Genomic DNA, 15,370 nt, shown 5'->3' on the forward strand with positions numbered 1-15,370 from the left:
ACCCTCTGTCACCTCCATGCCTATGCCCATGCCTCTCTTCCCACCAAGGATGCTCTTCTCCTTCAACTCTGTTTGCATAGCTACTTTTACTGGTTTTTCAAAATTCATTTCAGATATTTGCGTGTCTGAAAGGCCTTGCCCCTCTTAAAACTCCCATCCTGAAACATTTTTAAAGTTTGCATTTGTAGGGCATATTTTTATTATCTACCTTATCTATCATTTGAACGCCTTGATAATACAATATTCTCTGCAGTCTGGTAAAGTATTTTCCTGGGGAAGAGACCTCACCCACAGAATGAGAAGGTACATAGAAGGAAACTATTGTAAATCAACATAAAATTAACACTCATTGACAGAAGGAAAGGAAGCAACAGCTGGGTAAACAAACAGCTGCTCAAAGGGACAAAAAATGACAGTGAGCAGCCGTGAACATGACAAATAGTCCCAAAATATTAGGAAAGCAAGTAAATAATATGAGGAAATGAGTTAGCCCATTGGAAAATTGCTGAAGTATTTGAACAGGAAGTAAGTAATAAGGCAAATGTTCAAATTAAAGTTATACATAAAAAAATCAGACTTTTAAAATGCATATGCTTAGGAGAGAAATTAATTTGAACATTTATGTGACTTATTTTTTATAAATGTGTTTTATACTGTAGAGAACCTCATACTATTAAAAACTTTAAAAGTACACCGGAATCTTAATTTATTGTTGTGCTGAAAAGAGTAAACAGAAACCCACAATTGTCTCTTTGTATTGATACTAAGGAGCCTGACCTTTCAATAACACACATAATACGTAAATATATTCACCGTAAAAAAATCCAAACTATTACAGACAAGGCTGAAGTTACTTGACCCTGTGATACTGTGAAATATATATTTAGACTTCAACCTGTTTCCTAACATACAGCTCCTAAAATCCTTAGTATCTCCATAAGGTGATGTCTTTTAGTATACTAAAGACCCATCAGTCAATTCAGTTGTCCCTGGAAAGACCAAGGCAGAATTGTGGGATTGGGACTTTCAGCCTCACTTCCAAGGAGGGGAAAAGGATTGAAGGTTGAGTTGATCACTAATGGCCAGTGGTTTATTCAATCATGCCTATGTAGTGAAGCTTCTATAAAAACCCAAAAGGGACTTCCTGATAGCGGAAAGAAAATACAAAGAAATAACAAAAAAGATATAAAAGAAAATACAAAGAAATGCAACAACAGTATTGTAAAGAATATACAAAGAAATATCATGAAGATGAAAATGAGGCCAAGCACAGGGGCTAATACCTGTAATCCTAATCTTCTGGGAGGTTGAGGCAAGTGGATTGTCTGGCTCAGGTAGATTTGTGGTAGCTTAAATTCTAGTCATTTCATATATATTTTGATAAGTATATTGACCCTTTGCATTTCCTCATCTCAAAATTGACAGTTTTACATTATTGTACATTTTTCTATTGTGTTATTTGTATGATTATTATTAATGTTTTATTGTTACTACTCTGGATACTAATCCTTTGTTACAGTGTTCTATTGGTATATTTGATACTGATTTTTATTGTTTGAATGTACGTTATAAACATTTTCTCACAATCTGCTGCTTGTGTCTTTAATTATATAACTTTTGTAGACATCTTTAATTTTAAAGCAGTCATATTTAACAATCTTTTCCTTTGTGGATTTTGCTTCTAGTAACTTATTTTGCAATGCCCTTTGTATTCTAAGTCTTAAATATATTTTCTCATATTTTCTTTTAATTTTATAATACATTGTTATTTTTTCTGGAACTTAATTTTCTGAACAGCATGAGATAGGATTTTATCTTAGTCTCTATTATTGGCTAGCCAGTAGTAAGTACAATTTATGGAATAATTGGTTTTTTTATGAATTGATTTGAAATGTCATTTTCATCATACAGGGAACCCCAATATGCATAGGTTCATTTCAAGACTCATTCTTCTGTTCTGTCATATATGGTTTGTTCTTGTACTAGCTCCAGAATATTTTTATTGCTATAGTTTTATTATATAATCAGCTTTCATATTGATAAGGTTCCTCTTTGTTATTTTTTTTGTCCAAAATTTTCTTGACTGTAAGTACTAATTTATATGTTCTATTTGAAGTTTAGGATCATCTTATTAAAATTTACTTTAAAATAATATGGATTTTTTTTATTATTGTTGTTGAGATTGCATTGAACTTACAAGTTTATTTTGGGAGACATATTTCTATATTCATTATTGTCTCCATAAAGAGGTTCTGCCTTGATTTTTAGGTTTATTTCAAGGTGTTCAGGGCTTTGTTGCTATTATAAATGAAATATTTGTTTTATTATTTTTTTTAATACATGATTACTACTGTATAGCTAAGAAGCTGATCTTGCCTAGGTTGGCTAAAATAAATAATTTTTCAGTTAGTTCTCTTCTATATTGTATTTAATTATATCATCTGCAGATATTGAAAAATTTCTCCTTATATACGTAGTAGATACATGTTTTTTAAAAAATGGTCAAATGCAATGTGTATATATCTTTATGTTGTTTACTCTCATTTTATTAAATTTTTGCTTAGACAATGTGGTATGCATGATGATAATTGTTTTAACAGATAGGTTTTTCTTTCGTGAAATAATGTGTGGTCAGACTTTTCTATTTGGGTGTTTTTAAAAAATATATATATATTTTTGTTTTTGAGACTCTGTCTCTAACGTGTTGCCCACGCTAGAGAGCCATGGTCTCAGCCTAGCTCACAGCATCCTCAAACTCCTGGGCTCAACCTCACTCCTCCTGCCTCAACTAGCTGGGACTACCCGCACCCACCACAATGCTTGACTAATTTTTCTGTTTTTAGTAAAGACGGGGTCTCCCTCTTGCTCCGGCTTATCTTGAATTCTTGAGCTCAAGCAATCCTCCTGCCTTGGCTGCCCAGAATGCTAGGAGTAAGATCATGAGCCACTCGCCTGGCCCCCAAATAGGTGTTTTTTATCCAAAGATTCATTATGATTATTTGTGAATTTCTATCTGTAGTTGTTATTGTTTTTTGCTATACATATATATTTAAAACTACCTTGTTAAGGGTAGTTAAAATTTCTTGACCTTTATATTTCCTAGGTGGTCTTGTGCATTTGATCATTATAAAATATTTTATAGTTTTTCCAATTTTAAAAATTAAATTTTTATTTTAGCCAAAGTAATGCACGTACATAGTTTAGAAAAATCAAACAGTATGAAAAAACTTAAAATGAAAGTCCGCAATCACCCGCCTCAGACCTCCCCATTCCTCTAAATCATGTTCCAAGAAATTAATTCCTCTCAACTTCTTTAGCTGATTTTCTTGTTACATTTGAAAGCAGCATGCTTAAAGACAATTGTTAAGATTTCAACTCGTCCATTGATTTCTTATGGAAAAATAGTTCTCTTCACATCCTCCTCACAGGACCCCTCCCCCAAGACACACTTATATTTTCTTATCTCCCAACCCAGATCTATGATAAATCATGGATCTGTGGACCTTAGCATCTGAAAACAAAGTTTTCAGATATGTTTCAAAACATAGTTCACATCTGAGACAAGAAGTCTATTCCAGGATTTTATTTCCTGCCCAACTTTTAGTTCTCCCCCAGAGCTAATAAAACCTTCCCACACAGCAGTTACTAATCCATCTACAGACTCCCTTCTGAACTATAACTCTTCTTCTATTACTACCAAACGCCTTAGTCCATCAGGGGCACACTCTGCTGTTTTTGAGACATCTATCCTGGGGCTGTCATCTTCTCTTACTACAATCCAACTGATGGCTTTCTAGACCTACTGTGTAGCTATTTTTCTTGAGCTTTCTTTTATCACAGTCCATCAGTTGTTAAATATTTTCATTACCAACAGCACTTTCTTACTTTTTCTTTATATAGCATCCTAGTCTGGATATAGCTATTAATATTTCTAAACAAACTGATTACAGATTTTTATGAGTTTTTTCTTGCCTCTTGAATATCATAGTTGTCTTTGAGTACCTTTGTTCTTCCATTTGTGTTCTGACTGCCATGTTGGAGGCTGCCCTTCCGTGTCTTCTGATTGTGGCCATCTGTTCCTGTTTGGAGAGCAGAAGCTCTGTGCAAATACTGCACCTGTCAACAGCAGTGCAAGACTGCTTCCCCCTGGGTTGAGAAGGTAGCATCGTTTTGTCTCTTGGACAGCTCCCACGTGCCATGATTTATTTCTAGGTCTTCTCTCTCGAGTCAGCCAGTGTCACTGTTCTACTTGGGAACCCTGAGCCTGACTGCCAATATTGTATGAACTGAGATTAACTCCCATGTTCCTGGTCTGAGCTAGATGTATGGGAACACACCTACTGTCTCTGCGTGGAGACTGACTCCCTCACCTGCACACAGTGATAATTGACCAGTGCAAGATTTTTAGGGTTCAGCTCGCCTGGCATCTTTGCTACCCCATAATCTGAATGAAATCCTTGCTGATTATTAAAGACATTCATCTTTCTTAAGGTTTTCTGCTACCTTTTAGACAATATTTAGCAAGTTAATTCATGCTCTGGTTGCCTTTGGTAAGCTTTCTGTTTCTCAGAGGTAACCCAGATTTGGGATCCACTGAGGGTTTGCTTTCTTTTCCTTTTTCAGAATGGATATGAATTTAAATATATATATATCTTTTATATATATATAAAAGATATATATATCTTTTATTTCTGAAGAATTGACGTAGGAGGTAAGAGCTGGGCCTTCACCCTTTTCATATTCTGTTCAGTTTGCATCTTGACTAGCAACCTGTAACTAAACACTTTAACATTTTTAATTGAACTTCCTTTTAGATTACTTGTGGGTTTGGCTGTTTTCAAATCAATATATGTAGACTCTACAGTTTCATCAACATTAATCTTCTGTTTGTCATATTTTCTATAAATATATTTCAGAGTAATGCCCATTTTGTTAGGTATCTTATTTTTCATTGGAATGAAATTTTACATCTTGAGAAATCAATTTTGTCAACATTTCTATTTTGCAAATGTCTGATAAATTCACAATTGTTTTCTTTAGATTTTAAATATTTTGCTTATTTATCTTGAAATTGTTTTGTAATTTTTTGTAACATATGTATCTATTCCCTCTCAAATTTCCAAATTGTTAGCTAGCTATCTTAATACTTTTTATTAAATAATTTTAGAAGTGTTATTAGTTTTATCTCCATTATCACCTACTCAATTTATTTGTAAAATCTGCTGTATTTCTGTGCTTTCTACACTATAATGATTTCCCTTTATGCCAGAATATTCATTACATATTAATCATTTATTTTTTAATAATTCACAGTCTGTTCTGATTTAATTTTTCTTCTAAATCATAGTCTTTATTACTTAATAGTTTTCTGCTCATATAGTACACAACAATTCTGAGCTAGATTATAAAAATTAAAGGATGAATAAGGTTTGTTCCTTGTCTTCAAGAAGTATGTGGTCTTGGAAGATATGAGTAATTCGTATTAAGAAATTTAAAAAAGAGTCTTTTGAAAGCTTAGTTGGAAGGAAGGAGTAACTTAATAAAGAAAAGCTTAAGTTGTGTCTTGATTTATGGACAGAACTTCACCAGGGCAATGAATGGATGAGCAAAAGTTAATCTATACATGCAAAACATATGTGGACACTTGCTCCTACTGGGATGGCTAGAGCATGGCGTGAGGGCGTGGGAAGTAGGTTAGTATGAGGCTGGAGAGACAAGCTGGAGCGCCACTCTTTCATAATTCCAGTTGAATTTTGTAATAATTTAATATAACTCAGTATCAACCCCATTAAACTCCTGATCAGGATAACCTTGAATATATTAGGTATGCCATACCAGTTATCACATTGATTGAACTCTTAAATAATTTGTTGAAGAATGGGGTAGGTAAAAGTAATAAAATATAATCTATTGGTTAGTTCTTTTAACAGTATCAATAAAATTAAGCCTATAGTAGATTCAAGATGTATGTCTCTTTTCATTTAAAACTCAAAGAGGGAAAACTACCTCCTTCAAGAATAATCAGTGAGCTTTAAGACAGAAAACACAAAATCAATTGTCCTGATTTTGTTGAAGCTGCCTGTAATTCTTCACTAGCATGTAGTCCCCTGCAGACATAGTGATCAGTTCTCTCAGCCAGCAGAGCCCTGTGGAGTGGAAGCCATTCTGCACAGCAATAGGGAGGGATGGAAGCAAGAAAGGAAGCCAGTAGGACTACACTAACTGCTCTAGAATGTTGAAGGTAAAATGGGAGGAGTAGAATGTAGCTCTGGGAACAGTATGGGCATATTAAGAATTTTTGTTTGTTAAATTCTAAGCTGATTGTAGCAACCATTTCACAATGTACATGTATATCAAACATGTTGTGTGGCTTGGTGCCTGTAGCTCAGCAACTAGGGCGCCAGTCACATACAGTGGAGCTGGAGGATTCAAACCCGGCCTGAGCCTGCCAAATGACAACTACAGAAAAAAAAAAAAAATAGCCGGGTGTTGTGGTGGGTGCCTGTAGTCCCAGGTACTTGGGAGGCTGAGGCAAGAAAATCACTTGAGCCCAAGAGTTTGAGGTTACTGTGAGCTGTGACGCCCCAGCACTCTACCGAGGGTGACATAGTGAGACTGTGTCTCAAAAACAAAACAAACAAACAAACATAAAAAACAACATGCTGTGTACCTTAAATATAGGCAATTTTTATTTGTCAAATATACCTCAGTAAAGCTGGGGGAAATGTTTGAATGTATTTAGAAGACAGAAGGGTTTAATTTAGTAGAGATGAAGAGGCTAAATGTTCTAAAGAGAGGAGACCCCCTTAGACTATGAATGCTTTAGAAAGCGTAAAAGGAGTGCTTTAGAAAGTGTAAAAGAGCTTGCCTCAGGATACAAAGAGGAAGGGGTAGCACTTCTTCCTCTTAGAATGGCAACAAGAATAAAATTAGAAGATACAAAGAAAAAGGTGTTGAAAGATAGCTGCAGAGAGCCAGACAGTTGATTACATTGATGCTTTGATCTCCTAAATAAGTAGATATCCTTGACCCCAATATCAGAATCATCCAGGGGTACTGCATGAAAATCTACCCTCCTGGATCATTCTTATCAGAATCCAGGAAGCTGTAATATTAGTGGAATCTCCCCATTATTCTAACTAACATGTGAAAAACAGAGCTCAAATGGAGTAGGAAATTATCTGCATGGTGTGTCTATATGATTAGGAAAGCATTGATGTTTTAGGAAGTGAGCAGAATATATGGGTGGACTATGCAGAGACGAAAATAATTGCCTAGCAAGACTATTTTGAAGTTGGGAAGCAGGAATCTGTATTGGAGAAGCTGGTGCAGCTGCAGACAATGATTAAATATGCTTCCATGGCTCCTTCTAGCAAGGGTGTCCAACCTGCAGCCCATGGGCCACATGCTGATTTTGTGAGGATTTTTTTTTTTTTGCTTATCTGTGGTATCAGATATCACTAAAAGTATGCATGAACCCCCTTTTTTTCTAATAACCTTTCAATAGAGTTTGTGTATTTAATATGTGGCCCAAGATAACGCTTACTCTTATAATGTGCAGCAGAGAAAAAAGAAATTTGAAACTCCTACCTAAAGATCCTATTATCACTTCTCTGCTTGTCAGAGCTCAGGAAAAATTGCTGAAGCACGCTGCTGGATCAAGGACATGAAGAAAAATGAGAGATTTCCCTTCCTTGTGGGCTTGAGAAACAAACCTTTCTGGGCATGCAGAGTAAATAACACTGACAGTTATGTACAGTCCTGTGGAGTTGTGTATTCAGAATTTTAATTTCACATATTTATGATGAGCCTGCCAATAAAGAGGCCAGATGTCCCTCCGCTAGTTGCAGTTCATTCCTTTCTTTGATGCTGCTGCTCTTTCTACACCGGACCCGGGATGGGCAGCTACCCTTGTGTAAGAAAATCAGAAGTTGCAAGGTGTTCGCTAGTCTAGTTCTCTGTCCTTTTCTTTTTTTACCTACTGGAGTCTATTAGCATCCTCTTAATTGATCTCCAGCCTGCTAGCCTCTTTCTTCCCAGATCATCTCCTATACAACTAGAGTACCTTTTCCTGATGCATACTGACAACTGTCTTAAGTGCTATAAGTAGTTCCTGCTGGAAAAGTTCCCCATCAGCACAGAGTGAAATCCAAACAAATGAAAGACACATGAAAGGTTTCTCACAACACACTTTGTCTTCGACCATTCCCACCTCCCATGTCCCAGGGACACAAATCATCATCCGTGGTTCAGTCCACTGTACCCTGTTACCTGTGCCCCAAGTCAAGTGGCCCTTTGAGTTTAGCTGCTGTTCATGCTGTTTTTTTTCCCCAAAGAAATGAATTTAAATGTTATCTCCTCTCTGTAGGCTTCTCAGACCTCACTTCCTCTTTCAAGGCACAATTTTTTTTTATCAGTATTCCATAAATCTTCATGCAAATATCACTCTGTATATAGACATTATATTGTACTTATTTGTAATTTTGCTCTGCAACTGGGCTTGAATTTCTTGAGACCAAAAGTGTGTTAACTGACTTTTTAGCTGGCTGGGGGCCAGCTTCGGACCCACCAGTTCCTGTGTACATGGCCAGTGCCCTACCCACTGAGCTACGGGCACTGCCCTGTGTTCACACCTATGGAGCATATTGCAAGGGTACAAGTCAAATCTGTCAAGTATAGAACATAAATGTCTTATCACAATAATCAAGCAAATGAGGTGAAAGCTATGTTGATTGGTTTGATGTAACCACGTCAGATGTTTATTGCAGCCCAATTCATAATTGCTAAGTCATGGAAGAAACCCAAGTGCCCATTGATTCACGAATGGACTAGCAAATTGTGGTACATGTATACCATGGAATATTTGCAGCCTCAAAGAAAGATGGAGACTATATCTCTTTCATGCTTACATGGATGGAGCTGGAACATATTCTTCTTAGCAAAGTATCTCAAGAATGGAAGAAAAAGTATCCAATGTAGTCAGCTCTACTATGAAGCTAATTTATAGCTTTCATATGAAGGCTATAACCCAACTATAGCACGAGAATATGGGGAAAGGGCCAAGGGAGGGGAAGGAAGGGGGGAAGTCAGGGTGGAGGGAGGGTAACAGGTAGGGCCACACCTACGGTGCATCTTAGAATGGATACAGGCAAAACCTACTAAATGCAAAATACAAATGTCTACATACAATAATTAAGAAAATGCCATGAAGGCTACATTGAACAGTTGATGAGAATATTTCAGATTGTATATGAAACCAACATATTGTACTCCTTGATTGCACAAATGTACACAGCTATGATTTAACAATAAAAAAATAAACAAAAAAAATCAACACATCGTACCCCACATATGCATAAATGTATTTATGATCTATGTGTATATGACTTAATAAAAAATAAAAAAAAATTTAACTGCCCAATGCCTGACACCTTAGATGTAAACCATAAATGTTAGTTGAATACATTTAAACCAGAGATCTTCTCTTTATGTAATCTAAACTGAAAGAATAGGGGTAAATAGAGTTCTTTGGAACAAGCCATATGGGTAACTCTTTGCATTATTTTATAATAGTAATGAGTTTTCTTTTACCATGTAATATCATAGTTATAACATAGCATTGTTCCATCTGAATACTTGTAAAATCACAGAGTGGGAATAGATATGCTTTCTTTGATTTGCAGATGAGGAAACCAGTCCTTAATTAGAGACCACACAAGTAGCTTTTATCAAAATCCAGCTAACAACCTTTACGAATTCATGCAAATTAAACCATTTAACATTCTAGGCAAGTATGTTATGGAAGAGAACAAAATGTGTAATGCATTTTGGTTCCAAGACCACCCTATTAAGGAATGTTAATGTGAATTTAAAGCATTCGGGTCAGGGAAACCCAGTGTACTTGATGGGAGATAATTGGTAAGATCAAGGAGGATTTAAAATACCATTGAGATGTTTTTCATGTTTCCCTGAGATGATTTGAACTGCTAGGGCCATCAGAGGCAGCAGAGTGGGTTTTGATGAATTTCTTTTTCTTCAGGTTTAACAGAGCCTCTTCTTATCTCCCATAGGTTTCAGAACCTACTGTGGTCCAGAAAGACTTTTGTGGATAACATGAAAATCTACAACCACAGCTACATCTACATGCCTGCCTTTTCTATGAAGACAGGAACAGAGCCATCTCTGCGGGTTTATTACACGCTGTCAGATGTTGGCGCTAATCAAACAGTGCTCTTTGCCAACCCCAACTTTCTGCGTAGCATTGGAAAGTTCTGGAAAAGTAGGGGAATCCATGCCAAGCGCCTGTCTACGGGACTTTTCCTAGTGAGTGCAGCTCTGGGCCTCTGTGAAGAGGTGGCCATCTATGGCTTCTGGCCCTTTTCTGTGAATATGCATGATCAGCCCATCAGCCACCACTACTATGATAATGTCTTGCCCTTTTCCGGCTTCCATGCCATGCCCGAGGAATTTCTCCAACTCTGGTATCTTCATAAAATTGGTGCGCTGAGAATGCAGCTCGACCCGTGTGAAGACACTTCACTCCAGCCCACTTCCTAGGAATAATAGAAGAAGAAGGGACCGATCCAGGGTATTTCTGTTATGTTTTCTACATGACTCCAAGAGGGAATGGTCAGGTGGTTTCATGGATTTGCAGGAGCCGCCTGGAAAAGCAAGAACATGACAACAGAAACCCAAGCAAGACTTTACTTGTAATGTTGGCTTCGAGGACAAATGAGAAATGAAACATTCCATGGAACATTTTATAGCACATGGTGGATTTGCAACTAGTAAAATACTGCTGTAATGCTGTTGGTAAAGCACATTGATGTGGTTCAGATTTAGAAGATGCAGTTCAAAAACAAGACAAGCTAAGCTGAGGAACTGATCAAGGTAGAAGAGAAAATGCTGGGGCGAACGTGTTGCTGATTGTCAACACAAACTGGCTTAATAATAATAATAATCTGTCTTATTAAGACTGGCATTAGAACTATAGGTTTTTTAAAAAATTATTATTTATTTTTGCCCCATTTAGGGGCAGTGGGTAGGTGATGGAGTAGATTTAAAAAATCCCTTACTGAGTAATGCTACAGCTGATTATTGTGATTTGTTGAACCATGTCTATACTAACTATAGTTCCCCTCTATTTTTTACATTTTAAATAAGAATCGCTTCTTCCTCTTTTGTCGAGTCTACTTAGACAATGTGAAGCTTTGTTGAATTTAGACTGTGTTGATTCATAGTCTGTATAACATGAGCCACTTTCCCTCCACAGAATTTAGGACATACACCCAATTTTAGGTCTGCCTTATGTAAGCCTGTTTGCATTGTCATTATTATTTTGGTCCAAAAAGACTACCAATGGGAGTACATAATTTATTGGTAAATTGGCACCATTGTCTTCATAACTCAATATTCAGAAATGAAGTAAAGCACATTGATGAAAAGCTAAATCTCTGTGGAAGACAGAGCAGAAGGCAAATCCCTTTTCTATCTACCAAGACAAAGCATATATATGCTCCAAGTATATATATTCGCTCCAAGACAAAGCATATATATGCTCCAAGTATATATATTCGCTCCAAGACAAAGCATATATATGCTCCAAGTATATATATTCGCTCCAAGACAAAGCATATATATTCGCTCCAAGACAAAGCATATGTATGCACACATGCAAGAACACGTATATACACGTACACAAACACACACTCTTACACAAAGTTAAACGAAACTTAATCCTGAGCAACTGTGAAAGCTGAACTCACCTGACCTGGTGTTGTAAAACTTTAACAAATGTTGGTGAGCTGCAGGTGTGTTACGCCCTGTCCACTACATGTTAAGACAAGCCAGTTGACTGGTTGTTACACATGATGCCTGCACCAGCATGAGATGCAGGTCTGACTCCCAAGTAATTATCCAGGCTTGGTGCCTATAGCTCTGTGGTTAAGGTGCCGGCCACATACACTGAGGCTGGCAGGTTCTAACCTGGCCTGGGCCTGCTGAACAACAAAGACAAATGCAACAAAAAAATAGCCGGGTATTGTGGCAGGTGCCTGTAGTCCCAGCTACTTGGGAGGCTGAGGCAAGAGAATCACTTAAGCCCAAGAGTTTGAGGTTCCTGTGAGGTTTGATGCCACGGTGCTCAACAGGGGTGACATAGTGAGATTCTGTCTCAAAAAGGAAAACAAACAAACAAGCAAATAATTACCCAGAATGAGCAGAATTATTTTACCCATATGACTTTCCCCCAAATCTCATGAAGGGGACCAGGGTTGAGCATGGTCACGCAAGGCATGGTGGGTGCAAGTAAGGGGATATGAATTGGTAGCTGCTTCCTTCCTTGGTAGCTGACAGGAGCGCTCAGACATCTTGTTACACCAGCTTAGACACCCAGCAAGAAAACTGTTGACAGATTACAAGCACCCACATGTGTTTATGTATCAGAGAAAGGTGCACAAAACCTCTCATTGGCTTTGTGCTTTAAGGTGTCTTAAGCTAAAAGGAGGCAATAAAGAACTTATTGTCTTTATCCTTTTAAATGTCACCAAAATATAGGTAAACTATCCCCCAAAGTTCCATTTCAGTTTTAATGGGAGAAACTTAGTATACCATATAAATTGAAACAGGTGACATTTTTTGGTGGGTTAACCAAAAAACCCATGTTATCTTACATGACATCAGGATAACAAAGCCCTCAGAAAAATCCCATATCACTGGAGTAGGCAATTCATAAATGTAATTGAATACAAAGCTATTATACAAATTACCAGTTAAAATATGACTGGTTGGCATGACGCAGATTATATTAATACTTAAAAATTAAGAATTTAAGAACATCAATTCTGTGCAGAACTGGCTTGCTGTGTTGATCTGTATGGCAGTGAAAATGCAATGACAGTATACCATGAGGGAGCTGTGTAGAATATTCACTGATGTGCAGCCCTGAATGTATTTTCTCTTCTAAGCTACTGAGCTATTTAGTAGTTACCTTAAAAAGGAATACATTTTTTTGCTGCTATGCCATTAAAAATATGAAAGGGCTAACAAAAAACAAACACATGCAAAAGTGAACAAAATATGTGTCACTCAGATTAGTGCTTTAATTGTTAAAATTATTAAAATGTAATTAATTAACCCCATAAAGCCCCTGTGTAATAATTGCGTTGAAAAGACTATCTGGAAAATTTGCATCTTGTTTTGATTGCTGGGATAGATTTATGCAACAGACATCTACATAAGTAACACTATTCCCATGTGGCTGCTGAAAGGAAAACAGAAATGGCTGATACTGGTAATTTTTGATTAAACCTGTGCTTCTCAACAGGGTGATTCCTCTGCCCTCTGTCATTTGGCAGTGTCTGGAGACATTCCTTATTTTCCTGGCTCAAGGGTGTAATGAGTAGAGGTTAGGGATCCTGCTGAGTACCCCCCGATGTACAGGTCAGCCTCTCACAACAGATAATTATCTAGTCTAAAACGTCAATAGTGCCGAGGTTGAAAAACCCTAGTTAGATGAGAGTGAAATTTTAATTGTACCACATTATCTTTACTTGGACATAGACATAAATGTTTACACCAGGCGAAGTGTAACTACAGTCTAATGAAAGTGTTTTCATAGGGTAGATTACAGCTTGGCATTACTTAATGGTGACAGGTCATGAGTATGCCCTACATGTGCTTTTCTCCATGGTTGGTTAGATACATCTAAACAGGAATTGTGCGTGTGCGTGTGCGTGTACATGCACGTGAGTATGTAGCCTGATATTTATGACCCTATATCCTTATTTCCATGTGTCCCCACTAAGGGCTTGCCTAGGTATGTCCTATAGAATACTTTGGAATACTGTACTATTATAATATTAAGAAGTTGAACTCTAAATTCCCATTATTTTATTTTGTTTAGCTGAAATTAAGACTTTCAAAATTGGGCGTGATACTTTGCCCAATTTGGCCGATTATATTTTAACATTACCGACCCTTAAGGTTCAGCTCAGAAGACATTCAGGTTATGATAGACGCATTCAATTCAAAAATATTTAATCACTTTCAATGCATCTCCCAAGAGAGGGCATCACTTTCTACCATCGGACTAATTTTAAAGAATTGGTTTTTAGTGACAAAAATCAGGTTGCTCCTTGGGGGCAAAAGGAAAGATGGAAGGACTGAAAATTAGTATCTTGATAGTCCTTTTAACTTTTATCAGCCTCAACTTGAGAACTGCATTGATTCTAAATCATGAATAAGGGTGACATCTGTTTAATTTTAATCCCACCTTGGTAAAATTAAGACTGGGGAAGGATTAAATCATTCTATAAGAAAAAAAAGTAATGTTTTATATAAAAATTTTGATGTGGAAGAGGACTTCTGGCTACATATGCTTTCAATAGAGTATTTAACCAAAAGTTTATACAGGATTGTGAAGCGACACTGCACAGTCACCACACAGAAAGTTAAGGAAGTGCTCGCTGGATTTTGATTCTGTGCAGTTTGCTTTCTGCTACCTCAGCAGATATAGAAAATAAATTATCCCAAATGGCAGATGTTCAGAATACTATGTTTGGCTTTGTGATATCGCATGACCTTCTTTTGGCTAAAAATTTGTGTAGGCTAAATATAACTTGTACCTGAAGCAATCTGGCCAACATGACTTAAAATGGAAAATAATGGAAGAAATCCTTGTATTTAAAATTTACTAAAAATACTCTTAGATTAGACAAAAGTTTTCCAACAGTGTTATAAGATGATCCAAAATGGAAACAATATCAATAATGTAGTGTTATAAGATGATCCAAAATGGAAACAATATCAATAATGTTTTTTTCTTGTCAGCAGCTATGGTAATTTTTATAATTTTATTATACATACAACCTCCTGTTTCTTTCTTTGGAAAGTCAGCCGTCCAAAGTTTTAATTTCTGACCAAGGATGGTGGTTCACACCTATAATCCTTGCACTCTGGGAAGTCGAGGTGGGAGGATCTCTTGAACTCAGGAGTTCAAGGCCAGCCTGAGCAAGAGTGAGACCCTGTCTCAAGAAAAATTAGTGGGAATTATTGTCTGTACCTATAGGGAAGCTGTGGCAAGAGGATTACTTGAGCCCAGGAGTTTGAGGTTGTAGTGAGCTATGATGACACCACTGCACTCTAGCATAGACTCTGTATCAAAAAAATAAATAGCTTTAATTTCTATGTCCTAATATATTGACTTTGTGAAAATTTTCACTGACAAATCTTTGTTAGGAAAGATCTAAGGGGTAAAATGTCACTGTGGAAAACTTTAAGAAATGATGATTGTGTTGTATAAATACTTTCCCAACTGAACTAGGTAGTACCTGCTCTATCTTTGTAGAATTCCAAAGATCAAGAGTGGTAA

General features: G+C 36.8%; 1 protein-coding gene across 1 annotated transcript in view; it reads left to right on the top strand.

Annotated features, from left to right (window-relative positions):
- The window catches only part of ST8SIA1 (ST8 alpha-N-acetyl-neuraminide alpha-2,8-sialyltransferase 1), a 159,985-nt gene extending 148,472 nt beyond the window's left edge, over positions 1 to 11,513 (top strand). Inside the window, exon 5 of the mRNA XM_053557786.1 lies at positions 10,071 to 11,513. Within this exon, the coding sequence (XP_053413761.1) occupies positions 10,071 to 10,557 (487 nt within the window). The 3' untranslated portion in view covers positions 10,558 to 11,513. The remainder of the gene's footprint in view (positions 1 to 10,070) is intronic.
- The last annotated feature ends 3,857 nt before the right edge of the window (positions 11,514 to 15,370 follow it).

This window comes from Nycticebus coucang, chromosome 12 (assembly GCF_027406575.1).
Source record: "Nycticebus coucang isolate mNycCou1 chromosome 12, mNycCou1.pri, whole genome shotgun sequence".
Taxonomy (NCBI): domain Eukaryota; kingdom Metazoa; phylum Chordata; class Mammalia; order Primates; family Lorisidae; genus Nycticebus; species Nycticebus coucang.